The sequence below is a fragment of the Aptenodytes patagonicus genome, chromosome Z (genome assembly GCF_965638725.1).
Source record: "Aptenodytes patagonicus chromosome Z, bAptPat1.pri.cur, whole genome shotgun sequence".
Lineage (NCBI taxonomy): Eukaryota > Metazoa > Chordata > Aves > Sphenisciformes > Spheniscidae > Aptenodytes > Aptenodytes patagonicus.
Window position 1 is genome coordinate 13,500,060 of NC_134982.1, and position 27,800 is coordinate 13,527,859.

General features: G+C 43.0%; 1 protein-coding gene across 1 annotated transcript in view; it reads right to left on the reverse strand.

The window, feature by feature from the left end:
• The window catches only part of ADAMTS12 (ADAM metallopeptidase with thrombospondin type 1 motif 12), a 171,318-nt gene that overhangs the window by 44,802 nt on the left and 98,716 nt on the right, over nt 1-27,800 (reverse strand). The window contains exons 9-14 of the mRNA XM_076362753.1: nt 27,539-27,683; nt 23,328-23,420; nt 22,946-23,091; nt 21,918-22,087; nt 8,738-8,871; nt 1,107-1,227 (exon numbers count right to left, since the gene is read on the reverse strand). Coding sequence (XP_076218868.1) covers nt 1,107-1,227; nt 8,738-8,871; nt 21,918-22,087; nt 22,946-23,091; nt 23,328-23,420; nt 27,539-27,683 — 809 coding nt within the window. The remainder of the gene's footprint in view (nt 1-1,106; nt 1,228-8,737; nt 8,872-21,917; nt 22,088-22,945; nt 23,092-23,327; nt 23,421-27,538; nt 27,684-27,800) is intronic.

A 27,800-nucleotide genomic window follows, 5' to 3' on the forward strand; every position in this document is an offset into this window, starting at 1 on the left:
TGCTGCATGGTTGCAGGCATCTTCACAGTTCACCTGTGGGACATGGAACAGAGGAAAGCAAATCCAAGTACACAGTACAGAAAAAAAACCTGAAATATTGAAAGTGCTTTTCCCCCAAACTTTGGAAAATCTTATCAAACCAGCTCTAAATTATTAGCACAAATCATATTTGTGCAAATCAGAATTATTTTATGGAAAAAAACCCACAAACCCAAAAGCCAGTCAAAGCCACACCCTCACCACAGTTTATCCCTCCTCATTAGCACGGTACCAATTATTGCTCTGGAGACTTCTCATCTCTGCACCAGCCTCCTTCTTCAGCCACAGACCTTGCTCTAAGCACACTCTCCAGTGCCCCGTCTTCCCACCTCTCCCCCTCCTGTCCTGGTTTCCCATCCAAAGCTGTTCATCCTGGCTGTCTCTTCCATCTCCAGCTCACCGCCATGGTTCTCATTCAGTTTTAGACTCCCACTGCCTCTTCTAGACTCTCTGGCTCCCATTCATCCCACACAAGGCAACTTAAAGCCTGAATGTCTCACTGCCGTCAGTGAAGAAAGGCTCAGTCCTCCGAGTGCTGATTCAGACCACCTTAACCCTGCAGGGAGTTACTCTTCTCCGCTTTCAAGCCAGAGGCATTCCACAGAAAATTTTAGAGTAACTAGAAGTGCCAAGTTCTGCGTGGGGAAGAGGTGGCACATGGTCACCAGAGCCAATGGTATCAGATTTATGACACTTAGAAATGAATCCCCAAACCACTCACTCCAGCATTTTCTTGGTGCTTTATGCTGTCCAGAGTTTTGGTCCAGATTTTTAAAGGTGGTAAATTACATTCACTTTGTAAATGCACTTGCTATTTTGGGTTTTATTATTATCTGCATAACTTGCGTAGGCCTGTTGGTCTCTGACATAATTTTTATTAGACAAGATGAACTTAAAAAGCACAGACCACAGATCTTTTCTGGCAGAAGCATGATTCACTGTGAAACATTCATTTACAATTTCCTACGCAGATAGATCACTCAGTTTGCAATGAGAAGCGCTTAATCCTTTTTATGTAGAGAAATGACTTCACCAACTGAAGAGTTTAAAAAAAGAACCCATTTTACCAAATCCTTCACTTTGATTAAACATCATCTTCACTGTATGACAATCAGAGCCGTCTCCCAGGCAAACTCCACACTGGTCTTCAGTTGCGTTGGAATTTATCTCATAATCACAGCCAACAGCCTAGAAGGAAAAACAGTTTCAGAATAAATGTGGCCTCCACAATGAAATTCTCAGAGCTCATGTATTGCTGCCTTCAGTGGACTCTGTTCTTCTAAGAAGGGGAAGAATCAATTTTGTGGAAGAGTATATATCCTATATAAACAAAATAGTAGAGATTGTTATATCTAGGTCAAACTCGTGTATAATATGAAGGTGAAAAACAAACAAACAAGCAACAAACACCACCATGTCATGAAACATACAGTAGTGACCAGTTACTTGAAATGGAAACATGCCACCCAAATGGCCTCAACATCTAGGATTGGCCAAAACATCTAGGGTTTGTGTCTGCTTTCGTATGTCGTAGAAGCATGCATGGATTCCCAGGAATACAATGCAGTAACAGAACTGAAATCTCTGTGTCAGCTTTTTGTGGCCATCAGACAGTGTAGAACCTCTACTGCAGTAAAACCCCCTGGTAAAGAGAAACTCTTCAGCAGACCTGAAGTTTTATACCCATGACAGCTGCTTCTCCAGCTTGCCAGTATTGGGGAATGGGTCAAGATAAAGTTCTGGTAAAGACTGATTTTCCAGTTCATGCTTGCTATAGGGAGAAAGCGAGAGAAAAATTTATTCATACTGAGTCAGGACAAAACTTATTCTTTGCTCAAACCAAAAATTCTGTGCGCTAATGCCTTTAAACTTCAACAAGATCTTAATTTGGTTTTGGGGTGGTTTTTGCCTGTCTTTAAAAACTAGCAAGGTTGCAGAACACAACCTGATGTCCAACACTTAATGGTTGTTAATAGTATCTAAGGTATCTGGAGGCCTGTGATTTAGATGAATAGCCATAAGTCCGGTGGTATGTAAAGTTTTTCTCAGCTGATTTTTCTCGAAACAAGCCTTCAGGTGCGATACTTGCCAACTTCTCTAACACCTTCTTGATATATGAAAATCTGGGTATCCCCTCTTTTGATTCTGATCTTATTTTACCTTCAGTACATCAGCTACTGTAATCTTCTGTAAGCTTCTGACAGGAAAATCCATCTATTAGACTAATCTAGGTATAAAGGCTCCTGCATTCTCTAATATTTTTCCATCATTTTCAGCTCAAGAAACAGCTGAACTTTTCCTCTCTGCACCAGTGATTTAATGAACAGCTAGAGAAGCTGCAAAACCGGAAGCAAGGAAAGGCCTCAAGTTACAAACAGTGTTAAACCATGTCACTTGAATTTTCACAGAGGATTCAAAAAAGACTCATCCATCACTTAATGCCAACACTTAGCCAGAACCTTTGATACCTGCTCTGAAAAACAATGGCCGTGCCAAAAGGTTCTGTAGCAGCCTCAGCTTATCTCTCCTTTCAGCCAAGGCTACTTTCAAAAAAGAGAAGGTTTTGTAATGTCTTTCACACAGACACATCTCGGCACCAAGGACCACGTTTATGAGCAGTACAGAATGTTACAGAGATAAGCACATGTTAAGAAGGTGACTACATTTTTGCCTCCAAGCATGTACGTATTTGACCAAGGATGGATTTAATGAAGTATTCAAAGTACACAGAGGCCACTGCAATAAGTGTAGGATGCTTCTTTATCTTGCCACGTGTTCAGATCTGACTCTTCACCTGCTATCTACAGTTGCACTGCAGTTTATATTTAACACTTCCTAAGAATTTAAAGAGGTAGGTGCGTAGCTATTTTCTTAAAGAGATGCATTCTGCAGTATATTTACTGTATTATCAATACATTCGTTAATCATCTACAAACAGTTAGTAAAGTCATTGTTATCAGGTTTATTATTAGACCAGAGGAGTAACCAGTCTCTCCGGAGAGTCCTGAAAGTTGAAGTTTATTTTCTATTCTATGCACACATTCACTATTAAACAGAAAGTTGGGGAAAATCTGGAAATGGAACCCTTACATTTCATGTTTTGCTATTATAAAATATTATTAACGAGTGTTTTGGAGCTTCTTTTTTGAACTTCTTAAAATGAATAACTTGCCTTCAAATTGTATCATTTTTGCCAAATTAGCATTTTCTGGTAGAAAATGTGTGTTCTTGAAAAGGTTTCTGTTCATCTGTTCATAGGCTGTCCAGGGAAGTGGTTGAGTCACCATCCCTGGAGGTATTTAAAAGACGTGTAGATGTGGTGTTTGGGACATGGTTCAGTGGTGGACTTGGCAGTGCTAGGTTAACGGTTGGACTCGATGATCTTAAAGGTCTTTTCCAACCTAAACGATTCTACGATTCTATCTTTATTTACTGTTCATGCTTGTTTGAGTGGTTGCACCTAGAAATAATTTATATAGTTCAGGCTGTCAATCAGACATTGTGAAATCAACATCACTGAGCATATTTCCCTTGTGAGTACTGTGTAGCGTAAAAATCCCCAAACGCTGAACAAATTAGTCCTGAACTACTGCACTGGCACTAGCAAATGAGTCTGGTGGCAGCACCACAGTATCATCACTTTCCTGCCTTTGGGGTGCCCATTAAAGTCTCTGCGTGGGCCTGTACTCTGCATCAGCTCAGTCAGAATCAGCTCGGATCTTTCCCACTTGGCCATACATTTCCTTTAGCAACACATCCATGGCATAAAAATGACATCGCTATGACATGAAGGGAATCCCTTTGTCCCTTCCAGTTATAACCACAGAAGCTTGTATTTTGTTTTTTCTCTGATATTTGAAACATAGTTTGTATTTGATCAGACATCACAGTCTTACCTATACACGTGGCAGGGTGGCATGCAGGGATCCCCAAGAATGAGGCACTGCAGACAACTGTGGCAGGGCAGGCAATTTACTGTATCACAGTAAACAAAGCCTTCACTTAATTCCCTAACTCTGGGGTGCTGCTGGTGGTGCAATGACCTTCATATCTAGCAACAGGGCCTCATCTTACAAGGTTATTAATGACCATCATAAAATGTATATTCTCATATGTCAGAATAAACAGCTCCAGCAGTCATTCATTCTAAGTACATTTACATGAACTTTCCAGGCCATGTTTTGCTTTCCCACTCCACACATTATTTTTGTCATCCATTAGATTCATGTCTAGATGCTTCCTTCTCCCTTTTACTTGCTTTCCTCATTCTTCTGATTCTTCTAGATACACAGTAGCCGTATTTTCTAAAACTGCCTTAAATAATGTGCCTCAAATTTCTGCCAAATTGCCTCTTAAAAGGGATCTGGAGACTAAATGCAGGTTATAAAACAAGAAAAAAATCAGCAGCAATTAGGCTCTGATTCTTTTGCACACATTTGTCCTTGTGTACTCTCTGCCAGTGAAACATGCTGTGCTACAGCAACCACTGTGTGCCATAGCATGTGCAGAGCAAATTAGCATCGCTCCATGCAGCCCTTTGCCATTGCCCCATTCACCAAAAGCCTTTTTGACGTACCTGAGACTAGCTTTATTTCTGGTCCCAGCACACAGTGTGGAGGCAGAAATAATGACCTGAATTGCCTGGCTGCATTACAGGAAGGTGAAACAATTTTTTTCCTGCTGCTCAGTGACTAAAGGGAAAACAGCCAGAGATATTACCCTTTTGCCACTTCCAGAGGGAGAGACTTCTGTGTCAGATTGGCAGCGGGGGGCAGATACAAAAAGTCCTTGCTGTCACTGAAGGGTACGGCCTGGATGTACTGCCTGACTATCAAAGTTTCGTGGACGCTACACTGCACTTTTAAGCTCTTCCTTCAGTTTGTCTCCTCCACTGGTCTCCAAATAAAGAAATCATGTTCATGTCATGTTGGCCATGACATTGCCTTGAATGGGGAGAAATGTGTCCTGGTGTGCCTATTTCTGTTCTAATTTGTCTAGATGGGTCTGAATCAATGTCCTGTTGGGCTAGCAGTGGGAGGAGAAGGTTGAACCATAGTGAGAGGTAGTAAAGCTAGTACAAAAAATCTCAGATGTGTAATCTGCTTTTCAGCATGAGAAAAAAACACTTTCCTCCCTTGTACTACAGCTGTGTAATTCTCCGATACAGTGTTAATCTCTCAACAACAATCGTGAATTACCACAGAGAACAGCTCACAGATTTGCATGACTGAAGGTCATTTAAGCCTGTTTAAATTCTGAGTGGGAGATGAATGCCTGTTAGAAACAGCAGAGATGCCAGGTCCTCCACCCTCAGTGTCTGCATGCTCTCAGTGCGTACACCACATAAGCCTTCAATTTTTGATGATGTCATGGCTTGTATTTGACTAAACTCCTCAGCCATGTACATATCACTGCTCAACAAACATACTCTGGTGGCAGTATCTTTGTTTATTAACACTGGGGGAGCAACCGACTGCTCTAGTAAGAACTAAGAGTGCACTTGTGATGTATAATTTAAAACATGGGAAGACAGGATACGTGCTTTGAAGGTCTTCTAAATAAAGGGAAGTAAGTGACACTCAAATGATGAGTGTGGAGGAATATGGATAAATAGCAAACCAGTCATGGTATATCTTGATGATTTTAGGTTAAATTGCTGACAGATCTTATTGACTGCCTCCACTCAAAGCTGTTTGTAAGTCAGACATCATGACAGGAGGGGGTCTAAGAAGGTACCTGAAGGAAGGCCAGGCTAGGTGCAAATACAATAAAAGGATTAAGGAGACCACATCTCTCGTCTCCTTATTAGCACCACCTGAAACAAAACACGGTTGCAACTGTAGACACCTAGCTTTGAGATCCCCCTTTGCAGCCACTGGTTCCAGCATTGAGTGATTTAACAGCATTACATGTATTTAGGGAACTCCTGTGTAAGGACAAAGCTGAGAGAGGACCCAGCTATTTTATATGCCGGGCCCTCAAATGAGTTAACAATTTTAACTTGTCTTTGAATTGATGAAGCAAGTTCTAAAGGAATACCATACCAACACCTCACCAGTAAGGCTTCCTTCTGCACTGAGGCATAGGCAGCACTTCTAAAAAATTAGGACCCATATATTGAACAAATTGCAAGGTCCAAGTGAATCAGCACTAATGTCTGTCCATACTTACTTCCCACTAGAAGATGCACATTATAGCTTTGCCAAGGTGTCTAGGAAAGCATCCATTATACCTCAGGTAGCTAAAATGAGGCATCTCAATCCACATTTAGCCATCAAGGTAAGACAAATTTCTCTGATTGCTCTGAACAAAACCATGGCAAACTGCAAAATCAGATTGAAATCAGCTGAATTTAGGAGATTAAATTCTTGACTGAATCTGAGTCTATCTATCTTGCTTCAACCTATCCACTAGGAAAACTCCAAACTTGGTTGTTAAAAAAGAACTACTCTGCACACCGAACACATCTGAGTGATATGGACAGTGGATCTAATATACCACATCTCACCATTTTAATTTTTCACTCAATTTCAGACCTAAGTATTATTTTAGTACTCAGAACAAATGCAAAGTGCTTTTGTGAGATATAGTACTGAAAACCAGAACAGGGCTTTCACAGTCATTGCCATTAATGTTTGTGAACTCCTTTTTCACATCATTAGCAACATGTTGCTCTCGGAGTACAAGAATGATGTACCAGACTAATTATATTAAATGCATTTCCAGATTTATTCACCGTAACCTGTGTGTTATGTATTGTGTTTAACTAGCTGGACTAAAATACTAGTGAATTATATGGAGATACTTGAAAAAGCTTCTCCTCAGGTGTTATGTAAGGTACCTATTTCAGATAAAAGCACACTGTCTTTCAGAAGTGTGAGCTATTTGGGTTACCTATTCACCATTTGATCTCATTTGTGGCAGTTGCATGGTTATATTGTTCACTCTGTGATTCCGACTCCAATTAAATCTGTTTGTCAGAAGATGTGAAGCAGTAGTCAATATGTGAAAAGCTCACATATCTGTATCTATGATAGCACCAGTACCTTGGAGGAAATTTTTAGAAAGGCTTTGAGTCCCCAGAACTATTAATGCTAAAGTATATCTAGTATCTACAAACTGCAGTTAGAATTAGCTTTCCTTTCGCCTCTGATCTATCACCTCTGATGAACTAAGTTTTGCTATTTATAAAATAGGTATAAATTTGAATTGTCACAGGCAAGGTTCAATACAGAAAGCATACAGAAACTAAAATTAACCATAGTGATCCCAGTCCATTTGGGCTGGAAATCAGAAAATGAAAGTGTAACATCACAAAGACAGCCTTCTGAGTTTAGCACTTGGCCTCTTCCAAGTGAAGGTCAAAAGCACTGATATGGTATGCGACATTTACTACACGTTTCAATATGCTAAAGATGTGTTTCCATCTGGCTTGAAGTGCTCAAGGCCAGGTCAGGACTTTCACCATCACAGTTAAAAGGCCCATCCTGGCTCTCAGCAAAGTCAAGCAGAATCTCTTCACTGTGAATTTGAGCAGGGTCTTGGTAACTCCCTTTCACAAATGCATGTCCTGCAAGGAAAGCTTAAAACAAATCTTCTATTGCTGCTCTGAGGCACTGGCATTCTACTAAAATAGAAAGTCTTCAGAGAGGGTATACCAATGACCTATTAAAAATTTGGAGTTTCCGTCACTAGAAGTCTTTAAGAAAAGAATGTGAAAAATGTCAAAAAAGGAACATGATTCTATAAAGGGATGAAACAGATGACTTCTTCAAGTCCCTTCTAGTTGCATTTTTATATGACTCAATGAATTAGGACATACAATCCCAAGCTCCCTATGGTAAGCTAATATAGTTTCCACAAGACACCAAGTCCTGCTTTTGTTTCCAAAGATGTTAAAAGCAAAAAAACTATCAGGCTTCAAGGGGGTACAGGATGCAAATCCCCAGTTTGAAGAAATAAAGCATAGTTGTAAATACAACCCCTACAAGTAAAGTACTCATTTTATTTATGAGAAATTCACTAAAACCAATGCTGAGACTGTGGGTGTTACAGCATTTACAAAACAAACCTTCAAATGCCACAAATGCGCACATCATCCTGGAAACCTACTGTCAACATGCAGAATATGCAGAGAACTTTATACTTATTCTTCAATAAACAGAACATTATTGAACCATATACTCTGTGTTTGCCCGTTATCTCATTGTAGTGTTATTCAATTTACTATTGTAAACTAAAATAATTTTTACTGCCTTCAAGTGCAAACGTCTGATCCTATTACAAGTCAGTTCAGACCTGCTACGTAATGTGTAATGTTAAATTGCATTTTCATAAAAAGCCCACAGACAGTGGTGACACCAATAACAACCCTAAAGCTACAATCCTTTGTGAAAACATCTCATTAGAAACAAACAGATTTTCTTAAATTGATGTTTTAAAATAGCAGAAGAAGAAGAGAGGAGTTAAAAGGTACCAAAAGTAATTAGCACTCAGTCTAATGGATTCATTAAAAAGGATGGAAATTCCTCTTATGTCTACTTGGAAAAGCTGTTTCTATAAACCTGTTTCCACGGTCATTAAAAATGTGATAAAATGGAGTACTTGGCCTCGATCCTCCAAAAAATTTGTTAAATGTTTTCCCATAACTTTATAAAATAAAATTGTAGAGAAAGAAACATGCAAACATACCCAATACCTTACACATGCCATTAATACAGATATCTCGGCTGTGTCTTCCTTCAAAGCAAGGAGTACCATCAGTCACTGCATCAAGCATCTTCTCTGAAAAATGGCCATCTATCGGGCGACAGTGGAGCTCGCAGGGATTTGCTGAAAGGAAAACAAAGAGACTTTCTCAGAAAATACTTCAGTGGGACATTGAACTGTAATGCACAGGGAATGACGGTATGTCTTTACTGCTCCATCCATTCACTTTCCCTGGCATTTGCTGACAGAAATGTGCTAATTAGAAGCAGTTAGCAGAGCCAGGGAGCCAGGGTCCTATTACTAACAGAGTGACACAGGCCTGATAAATAGCACTTGTGGACTTCTAGGAAGCAGCTGGAGGCTGGTGCCCTCATGCCTCCATGCTCTCCATCACTGGTACGTTAACAGCCAGCTGGCTGAGTCGAGCCGTAATGAGGCCATCAGCTGTGATGGATAAAGGAATGGGAAACCAGCAAAACCGACAGTCATTAGTGAGGGAAAAGGAGGAATCTGGGAGTAAGATTGCCAAGGACGCTAACAAGCAACGGTTTTCCACCAGCTGATGACTGATTTCAGAGATAATTTGTAACTGTTCATCACTGCTGCCAGCCTCTCTCAGAGAGCAGTCAAATGGTTGCTTCTGATCTTCTGCATGTCAGTAGTGTCACATCACTGCTTATTTTCAGCTATCTGTTGGCACTTAATAAATTATTTTAAACACTGGACTTTTTTCCTGCTTGACAACTTAGGAAATGGGGATAATATTGGTGGGTCTGACAGACCCAGGCTGTTCTTGGATAGATGTGCACAGAAGCAACAGGGAAGAGAAAAACTGTAGCAAAATCAATCTGTGGGTCTCTGAAACAAGATTTTCTGCAATGGACCAGCCTTAGTCTATTCCATCCACAGAGTAAGAAAAGCCAAACACACACTGCCCTGCCTCACAGACACTGGCCCTTGGCAATGGGACATTTTGAAAGCCAGGCTTCAGAGAGTCAAAGGACACAAGTTTGATAAATAACTTGTGTACATGGAAGATGAGTTAGAACTGAAACCAGGGTCAAAGCAAAGACAGGTATAATCCCTGCCCTTATATCACTCCCTGGAAAACCTCCAGCAGAGCCAGATATATCTGACAAAAAAAAAAAAAAAAAAATCACCCACTGTCACATCAATGAGGGACAGCAACAGTGGACCTGTCTTCTGGTTTTGGTCTATTCCAAGACCCCAGTCTAGCCAGGTGCTAAAGCAATTTGTTCATGCTCAGCAAGCTGATATGCTTTGCTGAGCAAAGCAGTGGGCCTTAAAACCGCCAGTCAGTAGGGACCTCAAGGCACCATTATTGAGCCCTTTTAATATAATCTCCCTGTGTGCTGCAGAGGTGCCTCTGCTGAGTGACAGTTTCATCCTGTGCCTGACAGAGCCAACAAAAGCCGCTCCCTTGGTCTCAGAGGAATGCAGGGTAACTATACATCTACACCCTGGCTAATGAATTTCTTTCTCCTTCTTTCTCCCCTTCCTCCTTTGTTGACGTGGCTTGTGTCATGCAAAGAACTGTGTTTAAAATTAGAGGAATTTCTAGTAATGAGAGAAATTCAAACTTTTGGTAATGCAAAGAAACTAAAAAATTTCCTACAAAAGGGTTTATTCTTTTGAAGGGGGAAAAGCGCTCTCATTGCTCTGGTTTGTACAGCACCAACATATACACAGCACCACTCAGTGCACAAAAGCGACAGCAGCTCCTGCCCCCAAAGTGCTTGCAGCTCAAGGACTGACACCTACACAGCCTGAGCTTTAAAACTATGAATCTCATTCATGTAAACAGGATCTCTGCAGAACTGGGATCCAAAAAAGGGACACTACAGGAAATCCAAAACCTTAATGAGGAGTTTTGTGCTTTCCCTTTTGTCAGTAGAGTTAAAATGGCATCTTAGAACTGACAACAATGTTGTGCTTGTGGCTTCTCAAACAAAGATGCCTTTGTAAAGGGCAATAGAGTGATTAGAGGCAGAGGACACACATGGACCAAGGTTATAAAATTGGTGGAATTCAAGGTGATGTGAGTCATGTTCAAGAATATCGACAGAGATAGAGCTACAAAAGAGTCTGGGGCAAGAACATTAAGTTTGTAATCCTTATGAGCCCTCAGCCCCTCTGTGAAAACTGCCAGCCATAACATCCATCAGTTGTTCTGATAAGAGCTGTCATGATAAGCGATATAAGTAATGTTACTTCTATCTGCAGAAACCTTTTTCTGGCCATGTGGCTAATTTGATTACTTCAGTGCTCTAAATTATGTTTCACCTTGCTTACCTTCTCAGTGCCCCATTTCTTAAACACAAAGCACAATACCCTTATGGAAAGGAGAATCCCAGAATTCCAGCTAGTCTGTTACCTGCTCAGAATCGATCCTGACGGACACAGGCTTTGCACAAAGCCACTTCAGCTTTTACATTGTTCCTCATGAAATACATCGAGCAGCAGTTTGATATCTGTAGCTCCTCCCTAGCTGTGTGTTGACATAACAAGCAAGATGGTATCCAATTTCACTTCAGGAATCACTGAGCAAGAAAAAGCAGGCAGTGCTGACTGCTGACATATTCCTGTCGTAACTATGATGCTCTAAGTATATAACTCAGAAAAAGTTTGTAGAGAAAGACAACTCCCTTACTAAGCCAAAATAAAAAGTAAAAATAAATAACAAGCAACCTTTCAGACTTGCAAAGGTTCATGATTCAAAGAAGGGCTTTCTAGGCATGAAAGCTTTCCTGGTTTTCCTAATTGTAGTAACTGATCTAAAATTAGACCCTACCTGTACCCACAAATTTTGTATTGCTTTTCTTATTATCAGTTTTCTACTGAGCCCCACTGGAAATGAGAGGATATTTCTCCCTCCCCACAAACTCAATCCTATCCAATATTTATACTCCTGCCATCATTCTCCAAGTTATTTTGGTATTTCATCTGCACTGAAGGCTGGTTAGGGCATCACTGAGAAAATTATCCTAGCACTGTATTAGCCATTCATTTTCTAAAATTATTTACTTATCTATCATCATTATTATTATTATTATTTTACAGCTGAGCTCAGGGACCTGGCAAAAGATCAGGGCTCCATTATTCTAGGACTGTAAATAAACCATACCAGAATCAGCCACTGTCCTCAAAAAGTCTAATATTTTAAACACGAAACAGATAGAGATGTAGAAAATACTTTTATCTCCTATTTTCAGATAGATAACTGACACACAAGGAAAATAAGTCATAGAATCATAGAATAGTTTGGGTTGGAAGGGACCTCTAAAGGTCATCTAGTCCAACCCCCCTGCCGTGGGCAGGGACATCTTCAACTAGATCAGGTTGCTCAGAGCCCCGTCCAACTTGACCTGGAATGTTTCCAGGGATGGGGCATCCACCACCTCTCTGGGCAACCTGGGCCAGTGCTTCACCACCCTCAGCGTAAAAAATTTCTTCCTTATAGCTAGTCTAAATCTACCCCCCCTTTAGTTTAAAGCCATTCCCCCTTGTCCTGTTGCAACAGGCCCTGCTAAAAAGTTTGCCGCCATCTTTTTTTTAAGCCCCCTTTAAGGACTGATGGGCTGCAAGAAGGTCTCCCCGAAGCCTTCTCTTCTCTAAGCTGAACAACCCCAATTCTCTCAGCCTTTCTTCATAGGAGAGGTGTTCCAGCCCTCTGATCATTTTTGTGGCCCTCTTCTGGACCCGCTCCAACAGGTCCTTGTCTTTCTTATGCTGAGGGCTCCAGAGCTGGACACAGTACTCCAGGTGGGGTCTCACCAGAGCAGAGTAGAGGGGCAGAATCCCCTCCCTCGACCTGCTGGCCACGCTTCTTTGGATGCAGCCCAGGATACGATTGGCCTTCTGGGCTGCGAGCGCCCATTGCTGGCTCATGTCCAGCTTTTCATCCACCAGTACCCCCAAGTCCTTCTCGGCAGGGCTGCTCTCCATCCCTTCATCCCCCAGCCTGTATTGATACTGGGGGTTGCCCCGACCCAGGTGCAGGACCTTGCACTTGGCCTTGTTGGACCTCATGAGGTTCACATGGGCCCACTTCTCCAGCTTGTCCAGGTCCCTCTGGATGGCATCCCATCCCTCTGGCTTGTCAACCACACCACTCAGCTTGGTGTCATCTGCAAACTTGCTGAGGGTGCCCTCGATCCCACTGTCTGTGTCATTGATGAAGATATTAAACAGTACCGGTCCCAATACAGACCCCTGCGGGATGCCACTCGTCACCAATCTCCACCTGGACGTTGAGCCATTGACCACTACCCTCTGGATGCGACCATCCAACCAATTCCTCACCCACTGGACAGTCCACCCATCAAATCCATACCTCTCCAGTTTAGAGAAGGGATGTTGTGGGGGACTGTGTCAAAGGCCTTACAGAGGTCCAGAGAGACGACATCTGTAGCCCTTCCTGTGTCCACTGATGTAGTCACTCCATCATAGAAGGCCACTAGGTTGGTCAGGCAGGACTTGCCCTTGGAGAAGCCACGCTGGCTGTCTCGAATCACCTCCCTGTCCTCCATGTGCCTTAGCATAGCTTCCAGGAGGATCTGTTCCATGGTCTTCCCAGGCACAGACGTGACACTGACTGGCCTGTAGTTCCCTGGGTCTTCCTTTTTTCCCTTTTTAAAAATGGGGGTTATGTTTCCCGAGTTACATTTCATCCATAAGTTACATTTCCCAAAATGATGGAAGAACTTGAAAGCAAAGACTGGCATTTAATTCAGATTTTCTAAATCTTATTTCAGTCTGGAAAATCTAAATAGACTAAACTGAGATCAGTATGAGCACTAGGGTTGCTCAGAAGGAACTCATTAAAGAAGCTGGTTTAGTTTCAGTTACTTCAGCAAATTTGATTAATTCGTGATGAGACTTTAACAAAAAGGCTGTCATCTTAGTAACTTTTAGGCCAAAATATAGAGAAATTCTTGCAATCCATCATGTGCATGAAATACTAGATCCAATCTGTGAACACTCAGTAATGACCACCATTGAGTTTACCACTTGTGTGAGAAGGGGCAGGCGACTCAAGAAGAGTACAGGGATCTCGTTAGGTCGTGCAGAGAGGAAATGAGAAAGGCAAAAGCCCAGCTAGAACGCAATCTGGCCGCTGTCGTTAAAGACAACAAAAAATGTTTTTACAAATATGTTAATGACAAGAAGAGAGCCAAGGAGAATCTCCATCCTTTATTGGATGCGGGGCAGGGGGGAACATTGTCACCGAGGATGAGGAAAAGGCTGAGGTAGTCAATGCCTTCTTTGCCTCAGTCTTTCACAGGCAGACCAGTTATCCTCAGGGTACTCGCCCCCCCCGAGCTGGAAGACAGGGACGGCGAGCAGGATGAACCCCCCATAATCCAAGAGGAAGCAGTCAATGACCTGCTGCACCACCTGGATGCTCACAAGTCTATGGGGCCGGATGGGATCCACCCGAGAGTGCTGAGGGAGCTGGCGGAGGAGCTCGCCAAGCCACTCTCCATCATTTATCAGCAGTCCTGGTTAACGGGGGAGGTCCCGGACGACTGGAGGCTTGCCAATGTGACGCCCATCTACAAGAAGGGCCGGAAGGAGGATCCGGGGAACTACAGGCCCGTCAGCCTGACCTCGGTGCCGGGGAAGATTATGGAGTGGTTCATCTCGAGGGCGCTCACAAGGCATGAGCGGGACAACCAGGGGATCAGGCCCAGCCAGCACGGGTTCATGAGAGGCAGGTCCTGCTTGACCAACCTGATCTCCTTCTATGACCAGGTGACCCGCCTAGTGGATGAGGGAAAGGCTGTGGATGTGGTCTACCTGGACTTCAGCAAGGCCTTTGACACCGTCTCCCACAGCATTCTCCTCGAGAAGCTGGCAGCTCACGGCTTAGACAGGTGCACTCTGCGCTGGGTCAAAAACTGGCTGGACGTCCGGGCCCAGAGAGTTGTGGTGAATGGAGTTACATCCAGTTGGCGGCCAGTCATGAGCGGTGTTCCCCAGGGCTCAGTACTGGGGCCGGTCTTGTTCAATATCTTTATCAATGATCTGGACGAGGGGATCGAGTGCACCCTCAGTAAGTTTGCAGACGACACCAAGTTGGGCGGGAGTGTTGATCTGCTCGAGGGTAGGAAGGCTCTGCAGAGGGACCTGGACAGGCTGGATTGATGGGCCGAGGCCAACTGTATGAGGTTCAACAAGGCCAAGTGCCGGGTCCTGCACTTCGGCCACAACAACCCCATGCAGCGCTACAGGCTTGGGGAAGAGTGGCTGGAAAGCTGCCTGGCAGAAAAGGACCTGGGAGTGCTGGTTGACAGCTGGCTGAATATGAGCCGGCAGTGTGCCCAGGTGGCCAAGAAGGCCAATGGCATCCTGGCCTGTATCAGAAATAGTGTGGCCAGCAGGAGTACGGAAGCGATCGTGCCCCTGTACTCGGCACTGGTGAGGCCGCACCTCAAATACTGTGTTCAGTTTTGGGCCCCTCACTACAAGAAGGACGTTGAGGTGCTGGAGCGTGTCCAGAGAAGGGCAACGAGGCTGGTGAGGGGTCTGGAGAACAAGTCTTCTGAGGAGCGGCTGAGGGAACTGGGGTTGTTTAGCCTGGAGAAAAGGAGGCTGAGGGGAGACCTCATCGCTCTCTACAACTCCCTGAAAGGAGGTTGTAGCGAGGTGGGTGTCGGTCTCTTCTCCCAAGGAACAAGCGATAGGACGAGAGGAAATGGCCTCAAGTTGTGCCAGGGGAGGTTTAGATTGGACGTGAGGAAAAATGTCTTTACTGAAAGAGTGGTGAAACATTGGAAGAGGCTGCCCAGGGAAGTGGTTGAGTCCCCATCCCTGGAGGTATTTAAAAGACGTGTAGATGAGGCGCTTAGGGACATGGTTTAGTGGGCATGGTGGTGTTGGGTTGACGGTTGGACTCGATGATCTTGGAGGTCTTTTCCAACCTTAATGATTCTATGATTCTATGACCATGCTCACATAATCCTTGTTCAGAAAAAGCACACTGAATTCCTATTTAAACAAAGCTGATTTCTGCCTGGGTAAAGCCTACAGGGTTTTACCCATCCTTCCACACCAAAGTAGGATCAAAGCCACTTAGACTGCTCCTGCTTGGATTGCATTTATACCTACAATGATAATATTCATTCCTCAAACCCTCTAGGTAAGCTGCTGTAATGTTTAAATGCTCGTACGGCAATGAAGATTTCTTAATGTGTAACCTGAAGTTCCCCCATGCTATTTTGGCTGTTTCTGCTTGTCCTACCTTTTATGGACATGAAGAACTGCTGGATCCAGCTCTCTCTGGGGATTCCTGTACTGCTTGAGTGGAGGGGATGGGAAGTTGCAGTACAAAGTACAGTGACAGAAAACTTGATGCCAAATCCAAGTTTGAAAGCAGAAGAGCTACATTGAAACTGAGCTGATAAGACCACAGGGTCCTGCTTTTCAAAGTCAGTTAACAAGGGCACAGAACTGCTTGGATCTTGACAGCTTCTTCCAGACCCGGGCACAACACTGCACCGAGCCATTTAGTCTTGTTAGCCTGTATCTCTACTAGCTCAGGGGTATGCATGCTATATACCCTTAGAAACTCTCTTCAAGTAGTTGGCATTTAACTCACTCCATCTTCTCTTTTCTAGAGCGAAACTTGGTTTTCTCAACCTTTCCCATATGCTATGTTTTTCAAATCATTTGACTTCCATGTTGCTCTCCTGTAAACCTTCTCCAGTTTGGCTGCATCCTTCTGGCAGTGCGTTGCTCCTAGCTGGACATAAGATTTTAGCTGAGATGCCACCAACACTCAGCAGCCTAGAAAAATTACATCCTGTTTTTTATCCATAGTGCCCATATCCTGCACCAAGATTATGCTGCTGATCTGAATAGGGACAAGATCAATCCTCTAATACATAGAAGAAACCCAGATGTAATGGAATCCCAAGTCACAGAGCTCACATAAGTGCCCAGTGACTTATTTGTAATCCAAATGGGACTGAGAAAGCAAGCCAGCAAAGCTGAGTAAAAATTCTAAAATTCAGGCATGTGATTTTTTTCCCCTGTGTATATTATAATGGAGTTCAGAGTCACCAAGCGTAAACAGAACAACATGAAGACAACTAGAAAGGAACATATTCCCTTCCTAATTTATATTTGTTGCCCTCGCAGCTGACTCCCATGAGTTCACATGCAGGAAGGATCCAGCTTAACCCGACTGAGAAGGATGTGATTAATATGTCTGCCAGCAGAAGATAAGGCTTCAATATTTTTTCCTACTTCACAAGGGAGAAAAGAGGTGGGCTTCTTCAAAACCTCAGCTCTGTGAGAACTCAGAATTGGATGAGGAAATCGAAAACAAAAAAAATTAGAAAAGACAATTACCAAACACAGACATAAAGGGGAAAAAAGTCTGAGGTGAAGCTACTTTATCACTTTAACCAAGCTTGAAAGTCCAAAAGAAAGCTTAATTTCAAAGCAGTGGCAGCAGAAACATGATCTCATGCTGTTAGCTCAGCCCCTGTGACCGTATCAGTACAGATCTTACTTGATACACAGCCTTATTTTGGAAGAAATATGAAATCTAAAACACTTTAGCAACATAACCCCTATCTGCCAGTACATGAGATGATCCTGGCACTGACTGAGAAAAGAAAGGTATTTATATAATTCAGCGTAGGACTCATACTTACTACATGGAAGTTAAGCCCTGAGAAGTTATCAGATTCAGATAAATGTAATTTGTCAGAAGGTATGAAATAAATAAATGTGGGGTCAGCCTGATGGCAAGAGAAATAGATTAGCACTGAAGTCTGACTAAAGTGTCAAAGTAGGGGCCTGGGTCATGAGATCAATTCAGAAAATAACCTTGTCAGAGCTGCTGGATGCTTTAGCCACCCTTGAACCTGGAAGTCCCCTTCATGTTGAGACTCCCAGGGATACTCAGGTGCTCCAGCTTGAGCACACGGGGTTTCTGTGCTCCAGGGCAAATCCAGAACAGGACTATGTAAGTCCCCCAACAGGCCCAAACTCATTTAAAACAGAAGGGAAAAATCTCAGTTGGAACCTTAAATATAGTTAGCCTAGGTAACAGCAAGATGTCATTCACTGCTTTTCTGCCACGCTTGTTAAAGCTGCTTGTTGCATCTCACCTTATATTAAATCATAAGCTATTCAAAAAAGAGTCTTTGTCCTCTTGTGAAGGTGCAATTTACACAACAGAAAAGGACATTATGACAGTGTTTAATTATGTGACATTCATTAGAACTGGCTTATGTAAGCTATGAAATTAAAGCCGGGAGAGAGAATTGTGACCATCTAGATCATTTACTGTTTTTCCAGCAGGATGAAGGAACATGGGATGTCTAAAATGTCACAAAATGTCTGGTTCAGGGTTTCATGTCCTCAACTAGATGCTTCCACACAAAAACTGTTATGTGCACTGAGGCTTTGGGAAAGCTTCATGATATTTTCTTTTCTGCTTATATCCCATGTGCAGCATGAGAGGATTTAAAATGCCTGATAATAAACCACAAGCTGTATTGGGTTTGCATGACAAAGTTTTGGTAGCGGTGGGGGCTACAGGGGTGGCTTCTGTGAGAAGCTGCTAGAAGCTTGGAAGTCCAATGGAGCCAGTGCCAACTGGCTCCAAGACAGACCCACTGCTGGCCAAGGCCAAGCCAATCAGTGATGGTGGTAGTGCCTCTGTGGTAACGTATTTAAGAAGGGGAAAAAGTTGCTGGACAGCAGCAACTGCAGCCAGAGAGAGCAGTGAGGATATGTGAGAGGAACAACTCTGCAGACACCAAGGGCAGTGAAGAAGGAGGGGGAGGAGGTGCTCCAGGCGCTGGAGCAGAGATTCCCCTGCAGCCCATGGTGAAGACCATGGTGAGGCAGGCTGTCCCCCTGCAGCCCATGGAGGTCCACAGTGGAGCAGATCATAGAATCATAGAATCATAGAATCATTGAGGTTGGAAAAGACCTCTAAGATCATCGAGTCCAACCGTCAACCCAACACCACCATGCCCACTAAACCATGTCCCTAAGCGCCTCATCTACACGTCTTTTAAATACCTCCAGGGATGGGGACTCAACCACTTCCCTGGGCAGCCTGTTCCAATGTTTCACCACTCTTTCAGTAAAGAAATTTTTCCTTACATCCAATCTAAACCTCCCCTGCCGCAACTTGAGGCCATTTCCTCTCGTCCTATCACTTGTTACTTCGGAGAAAAGACCAACACCCACCTCACTACAACCTCCTTTCAGGTAGTTGTAGAGAGCGATGATATCCAACTGCTGCCCACAGAGGACCCCATGCCAGAGCAGGTGGATGCCCAAAGGAGGCTGTGACCCCATGTGAAGCCCATGCTGCAGCAGGCTCCTGGCAGGACCTGTGGACCCGTGGAGAGAAGAGCCCACGCTGGAGCAGGTTTGCTGGCAGGCTTGTGACCCCGTGGGGGACCCACCCTGGAGCAGTCTGTTCCTGAAGGACTGCACTCCTTGGAAAGGACCCACTCTGGAGCAGTTCGTGAAGAACTGCAGCCCCTGGGAAGGACCCACGTTAGAGAAGTTCATGGAGAACTGTCTCCCGTGGGAGGTACCCCACGCTGGAGTAGGGGAAGAGTGTGAGGAGTCCTCCCCCTGAGGAGGAAGGAGCGGCAGAGACAATGTGTGATGAACTGACCGCAACCCCCACTCCCCATCCCCCTGTGCCACTGCAGGGGACGAGGTAGAGAAAATGGGGAGTGAAGTTAAGCCCGGGAAGAAGGGAGGAGTCGGGGGGAAGGTGTTTTAAGATTTGGTTTTATTTCTCATTATCCTACTCTGATTTGATTGGTAATAAATGAAATTAATTTTCCCCAAGTTCAGTCTTTTGCACATAATGGTAATTCGTGAATGATCTCTCCCTGTCCTTACCTTGACCCATGAGCCTTTAGTTATATTTTCTCTCCCCTGTCCTGATAAGGAGGGAAGTGATAGAGCGGCTTTGGTGGGCACCTGGCGTCCAGCCAGGGTCAACGCACCACACAAGCCAAAACCTTCTCAGCAGCAAGCTGAAGTAGTAACAGAGGGCTGTGAAAAGTCTTTGAAATTGGATTGCACCAGTTATGGGGAAAAGTAAGGGAAGCTGGTGTACACTGACAAAGATTGATGTACATATGGTAGACATGGTGATTAAGTCATCAGAGCTCTGAAACATCAACTCTTTTTTGTGTGGGGTTTACAAGAGGCTGTTGGTTTGCTTTTGTTTAAAGTCTTGGTTTGTTTAGGACAAACACTCACAAGAAAGGCTCAAACTGCTCCATCTCACAGAGAGCACTGTTTCATGACCCTGTTTGAAGTTACTTTGCCCAGGACTCCTTTAGCAACCAATGGAAGGTGAAAGAAAATTTGAAACTGAGATGGGAGGAAAACTCTTACATGTATTTCAGTGCAGTAGGTAACGCTGGCTGGACAAAACTGGAAGCAGTGTGCCCATGATAGTCACCCACCCTCAATCATACAATGATGATGTTAGATGAAGGATCAGCACAGGATTTGGCCAACTCCCTGCTCAGATGAGTGTTCCCAGGAGAGCCTGCCTATCTGAGGAAGCCAGGATTTTTGTAAGTTAGAGTTTAGCAGCAAGAAAACACTTCAAATGCTATTAATGGAATGTAAGAATGAAGTTGCAAACATTAAGGTCCTCACAGATCATGGGGGAGACATCTAACTCTAGACTGAAATTTTAGCTGCTGAGAAAACAGGTGAAAACAGTCAAAAAGCTTTTTAAGCCACAGAAAAAATATTTCCTTGGTATTTGAAGGATTTTGCAAAAGGTCACTGAAACCCAGGATCTTCCAGACGAAATATATCAGGCTCAACAATGCAGCATTTTAAAGAGAAGTGGTTTGTCTGTAAAGATCCAATCAGCTGTATTTGAAATACGGCATGGACACACCATAGACCTGCCTTCCAGTGTGCAGGAAGCATTTGATTCATAATTCTTAACGCCCTTTAAAAGCAGGCCTTCTGCAACAAATGCATGTGCAGAACTACCAGTTCTGTAGCACTGCCCTAGAGGGGACATGAACAGAACCAAGGCTGTAGCCTGCAGTGGTACATGTGAGTAGCAGAGAGGACTGGAATCCCAATTTCAGTGACAGGTGACTGGAGAAAACGGTTTATCAGTTTGGCTTTGGACTAACCTTAGGCTGTTAGCATTTACCATAGTTTGTTTTACTGGGAGTCCTTCTGAAAAAGTCTTTTTCTATCAACCGTATTTTCTTTCATCAGAAATTTTCCTGGAAGTCTGTCTGCTCCAGGTTCATCTTCAATGGTGTATTTGTTAGATGAAATTTAAACAGTAGCTGAAATTTAGGAAACCTATTCAGAACTGCCAATAACTGTGAAAATGCAATGAACATGCTGAAAAATACTATTGGCAAACAAAATTGAAAGTTGAATCTTGAGCTTCACTTCCCTAACTGGTTTATTTTTTCATAAAAAAATTATATTGCTAGTTTCTACTGGATAATCTACACCTTACATTTATGCATACACCATGAATCAAACCACATGGTAATAACTATTACTTCTGTATTTAGTAACTATCTGTTACAAAGCAAGTTATAAGGCAGAGGCATCGATTCTGTCTCCACAATACAAGGCAGTACAATACTGAACCTGTTGAGGTATTACTTCCTCAGTGTGTTACCAGGTACACCTACCATGCAGATCTGAGTTTGGAAGTAGTAAAGCCACATTTGTGCAACAGAACAGCTCTGCTTATTGGGTGCAGTGGTGCCTGCAGGCCCAAACATGCAGCTCTACACTGTACTACCCCTTGTTTTGCGGTTGGCACTGGAAAAGATGGTTCAGGTCTATCCCAAACAATTAGTATAGATGTGACTTCAACGGCTTTTCTTAGTGTAATGTCTTCCCAGGAACTGGGCTAGTTACACTCGCAACCATTATCACCAGAGCTTTGCAAAAACTTCTGTGTGTAGAGGAGAACCACAGCCTTTGTGTATACACAAAAGGCACACCTGCATATGGCGGAACACCAGATTTTTCTCTCTAATTAATTAAAAACTTACAATTCAGTGACTTCTTGCCCTCATAGAGGTTTCTTATTTAAATGAGAAATGTAAATTTGACTTTTTATACAAGATATTAAAAAATTTGTAGCTTTGTACCTGTGTTATAAACAGGAACCCAGTGGTAGAATTCATTCTGGTAGGGAACTGTATCAAATTCACTGCACTGCATCTGACGAAAGGTTGGCAAGCCTTTGCGACAGGGGCTAATGTTACACATTCGATAGCGTTTCCTTTCTCCAGTGCAGTAGTCTCCTCCAAATTGTGGTCTAGAAAAGGAACATTGAGATTGGGACATGAGATTTTGGGTAAAAAATAAGTTTTAAAAGAGCAATGTCTTTCAGGTTCCAATGGGATAACAAGGTGAATCTGAATCCTTGGCAAGGTAGAGATACTGTTCACATGTTCAAGTACCCAAACATGTCAGTATGGAGCACAGAGATCTAGACAAACCCTGTATCCCAAATAAGTGCTTGGTACATTGCCCAGCAGAGCTCACAACAAATTACCTTATCAAATTAACTCCCCCAAAATACCATATTTTCCAGAATGTTTGACAGTTTTTCCAGAAAAGCCAAGTGATTTCTGCTGTTAGGCACCCTCTTAGTGATTTCTGAAAATGAGATGTAGGGTCTTCATTAACTCAGATATGTATTAGAAAATTCTGCCTTTCATGTTCTGTACCTATCAGCTCATGTGTCTGAAGCTTAAACAAAGCTGATGACTAGAACAAAACATGAAAGGAGAGTCCTTGATTTCCCTCAGGAACACATTGCTAGCTATTGTTCTCACCCAGTGTTTGAGGACATTTATTTATTCATGGCAGTATTATTAAAGCAACATTTCTGTTATTTCTGCAAAGCCTGAATGCTATATAATAGGATTTTTTTTCAGTTTGTGTAGAAATAAGCTCCATGGAGGGTAAGGATTAAAGAATGAGATGACAATTGTAAAAGGTGAGCCAACTGAATTTCACACGAGTATGCTTAACTGGAAAGAAGAGGTGTTCAGCGCCTGTCTTGCTGTAGCACCTGCTGATGACAGTCTCATACAAAAGAGTTTCCAATGTTATAAGTACCTCAAAGATCTTGAATAAAAGGTAAGAAAAGATTGTGCACTCAGCTTACTCTGGGTTATCACATGGTCTCTCTGCACTCTGAACTCCTGCCCCACATGTCCTTGTGCAATGGGACCAGGATGACCAAATGCCCCATCCGCCATGGATTGCTTCGGGAGTCTTGCCTACTGTAATGCACTCACCAGAGAAGCACCACTGCAGAGAGAAGAGAAAGGACAAACAGCTTAAGGTCATTGTCACAGGAAAATGTTATTGTGAATTTTTTGTTATTTCAGTCTCTGAAGGTTGAAAACTTAAGTGGAAATTTAAATGGAGATGTCACAGGATGCCCCTCCTTCACACTAAACAATGGTAGAGCTACCCACGGGTCCTCCACCGCCCTTTTGCAGGGCGCCCTGCAGAGCTTTCAGCTCTGCACAGCTCACAGTCACCTTGTTTTCTCCACACCGAGTTCCATCCGCAGCTGCATCCAGTTTGGAGCGGCAGGAGCCTTTCACCGAGCACCAGAGTGTTTGGCAAAGGTTCTGGAAAAGAAAGAAAACTGCAGCAATCTGAAGCAGAGGTGAACTCCTACAGCCAAGATTTTCAAGTCTCCCATGGTTTTGTACATCCATTTACAAAGCTGTATAAGGGCTGTATTTCCAGAGGCAGCTGTTCAGGGTTTTCCACAAGTTAGGACCACCAAGGGTCCAAATTTAGGTACTCCTCACTAGTGGACAAGGAGGGACTATTTGACAAATACAAAACAGTGAATACTTTATATCAAGTGAATTACCTGAACTATGTGAGTTTAAATATTCTCCTCATTGGCCTCTCAGCTCCCAGCTACACACAGGAAAAATGACTTTACAAAGTTTGGGCACTACTGTTTATAGCGAAGGTGAACAGAGTTTGTGTTCTTTTCATCTGATGAATACTAAATGAATACAATGTTCAGTTTTGCATTCCTGTCTGTCTGAAAACATACAGTGAAATCAAAGAAGGTTAGAGAAGCCAGCCAGGTAAGTAAAAACAACATCATGTCTCCAAGTACAACAGCCAGGTTAATATTCATGGAGGCCCCAAAACTGGATGAGGAAAAAGAGATCAAAACACAGGTCTCTTAAAACATCAGCCAAGCAGAGAGCAAGGGAATGATCTAAAAGAAGCAGTCCAGGCTAGCTGGCAGAGGAACAAGCCTAGTGGGCTGGGTAGAGTAGGGTTAATGAATGCTTGCATATTAAGATACTTGGAAACTGGTGCCAGTTTAATGCAGTACATTGCCAGTGAAGTACAGCATTTCAGCTGCTGCTCCACGTGCAGTGGTCAACTCCACAGAAGGGATGGAAACTCCTGAGAGCCAACAAAGCTAGCAGGGCAAGAAACATTGCAGCCACCTTATAACAAGTCTTGTTCACTCAATCAGAACTATTTTCTAGAGGGCTGAGGACAGACATTGAGGGCTATTGCCCCCTCCTCAGTTCACATGCACACCAGCTTCTCTTTTGGTTGACAGGCAGGATCCCTGCATGCTTGGGAATTCCTGAACGAGCAGGGCTTTGTGTGGAAGACCACTCCAAGTTGGAGAAACCGGGGGTGTCAGAGAGACTGTGTACTCCCAACTGCAACAGCAGAAGCAAAAACCCAGGGGCTCTGGGCCAGGTCTTGGCTGAGGCTGTTTGAACTGCAGAGTTCAGCACTGGGAGAGGGAACAGAGCTGGCCGCACCCTGAAGGAGGGACAGCTGTAAGTGTCATCAGAGAAAGGAGCTGATAAGAAGGATCCCACTAGCAGCTCCCACTGCGATTCTCAGAGCAAACAACATGCCAGGTTTGGGACCCAACACAGAAGCTGGGCACTTGCAAAAATCCAGCCCCAATGAGCTAGCAGCAACATTTGGCCGAGTGTGAAATGCAAACTTGGCTGCTGGTTTCTGACCTGCTTCTATTTAAAATAGCTAAGGTTGGGCACAGTCTGTTTTGAGAGAGTTGCCTTTTATTTACTTTCTGCATGGTGTGTTCACCTTGGTTTTCATCTAGAACACCGGAAAGAAAGTTGGTAGTACAGAACATCTCAAAGCACTCCAAATCTCCTGTTGGAATACAATGTCTGGGGCATTGCATCTTGGCTCATTTAGCTCCTTTTGGGCAATGTATACAAGTCAAAGGTTGTTTTGCAGTTCCGTATTTATAGTTCAAGAGTAGCATTACTTAGCAACTCTTTGTGAAACCATCATTGTCAGGTTCTTAAGGCAGAGCTACCCAAGTGTTCTGGCTGATGAATTTTCTTTCATTATGAAATTAATCCTTTATTTTAACTCTTGTATATAGAACATGTTCTGTGTTTTTTAGTGTATAAAGTGCAGTCCTGCACTGTGCTTCAGATACCAGAGAAAGGCACAGAAACTGAACACAGCTTTCCACTGACAGTTACATTTTTGTGAGGTGCACTTATAGATTTCAAAGCCAAGAGTTCACGAGGAAATTCTTTAGCTTTGCAAGAATTTTTCCATATTGATGTCCACGTACTAGAGCTTTTTTCCATTTTCAAGAATACTGGAATAACATCAGTACAAGAAAAAGCACTGTTTACTGTGTGCTTTTGGAGGTAGCAGCCAGACATTCATTACTCTACCATGGATTCACTGCAAGGCAAGTGATTTTTATCATAAGCAATACAGTATACACTTTCCACCCAATCTATGAGATCAGAGTCTGTGCCTTAAAGAAAGTTGAATCCAAAGAAACCCAGTTTCACTGAAGTCAGTGGAAGTTTTGGAGATAAAGAGAGGGCAATAATATAAGGATTCTGAGCTCCTACAGCCTGTCCCATAGGAAGCTATGGATCTACCTACCACTTGGAAAATTCCTCCCCCTAATCTGTATTTTGCTTTTCTTTTCCTTATTAGAGGGACAATATTTATGTACTTTACAAGACGCTTAGAGGACTTACTACCTAAATGGTTCATGGAAACTACTATCTGAATTATAAACCTCAGTCTTCGCGAAGTGTAATCACTGAACCCTGGGGCATCTTCAGCTAAATGCAGATTCTTCCCCCAAAAAGAATCTGTGGATTGAATTCAGTCAGATGTTAAAAGTTACTGAACAAATGTAGCCTGGTCAGTGAGCGAGTATTAAGTAAATAGTGGAAAGGCAAAGAACAGTCAGACCTCTTAGACAAACTGACTATACTGATCATTCAACATGCCAGGCAGACTATACTATTCACAATTCCTTTCCTTGCCAGTGCAGCTACCTGCAAAACACAGGCCTTCCAGTAAAATGCAAAATGAGATGATAGTAATTAATTTTCTGACATACATCTAGCTGTAAAATTGGTTAATCAGGAGATGTCGAATGTAAAGGCCTACTAGGTTCAAACCCAAGGAGGGATAGAATGAACCAATACTGCAAAATTACACTTTAATTTTCTGTCTGTACCAACAGACAAATTACAGTTACTGAGGAAACTGGAACAGCAGGTAATGAAAGCAATCTTTCAATACCTGCTTCAGATTCAGTAGTTGCAGTTCAACATTGGTAATCATGTTATCTATTAAGGCTGAGAAGATTAATCAGAAATAATCTCCCTAACAGAACAGTAGATGAGGATACATATAATTATCTGAATGGAATAAACAGTCAACATCAGCAGTCCCCAATCCACAGCTGTGCATAATACCTTGCCTAAAAAACACTCCAGCACTGCTGATAGCCATAACGCCACTTCTGCCACAGCTGTGTTTAACAGGGCAAGCAAGCTGGATGCTATTTGCAATGTCTGCTGCATAAATTCTGCCCAAAACACAGCGAAAATTAGTGATCACTTAGCTAGACTAGCACTTGAAACCACTGCTTCTGAACTGTTCTGTGTAGAAAAATGCTGTACAGAACCAAATAGCTCTGAACATGCTAGGTACAGTTAAAATACCATACCGCTGCACCTTAGCTAATATAACCTGTTACTCTGCAGTGGCTCCTAGATCTTGTAGATAGTTGTGCTGCTGTGACTATACTGCTCCCTTACATCTCCACACAACACTGTTTTGCTGTGCTGTGAGACAGACCCCAGGGTACTTTGTAAATTACGCATTTCCACATAAAAATCTGGTGTTTGATGGGAAAATAAAGATTCTTCAAGGTATATGGACTGAACTTTCCTTTAATTAGTTAGACCATCAAGAGTGTGAAAAATCAGGACATGTGGGAAGAGAGCACAACCCTGATTTCTTCAGAAAACTTTTCCTGGAACTGAAGATTTGTTCCCAGAATGATTTGGTCAGTTGAAAGCTATAAGCTTGAAGCATCTTATTTTTTAAAATGGGATTTAAGCTGCATTAGTAATTTACCTAAGATCAGTATTATACGCTTAAAACCAAAATTACTCCACTGCTGAAGGACAGGCATTTAACAATAGATATCAGGCCAGATCCAGAAAAGGTCTTGCAAAACACAAGGCAAACAGTGCAACACCTCACTTCTGGAATCTGCAGAGCGGAATTAAAAGAGTGTTAGGCAATGCCTGCACTGCACATCTAGCCTATGAGACTCTGAGCATGCTGCATTTGTAGTTAGCAACTGAGGTTCACTGACTGCACTTCCACACTGTTCAAGGAGCTTAAGTTCTTATTAGGAGAATGAAGGAAAACATACAGCACTTACATCCACATCTTCACAGAAAGTAGCATTGGAACCATACTGAAGCTGGCACTGGTGATGCACATCATAAATCACTCCAGGAGCAATGATTGGGGACTTTAAAACTTCTTTTTGGGGGATATCATCCAGACAGAATCCCCACCCGCGGCTAAAAGACAAAAATTGCACATTAAAAAAAACCCTAAACCCACACTTCTTTGACACTTCTATACAGACTTTCAATATCTAATTCTTAATGGTAATTTTGCATATGGCCTTTGGAAAT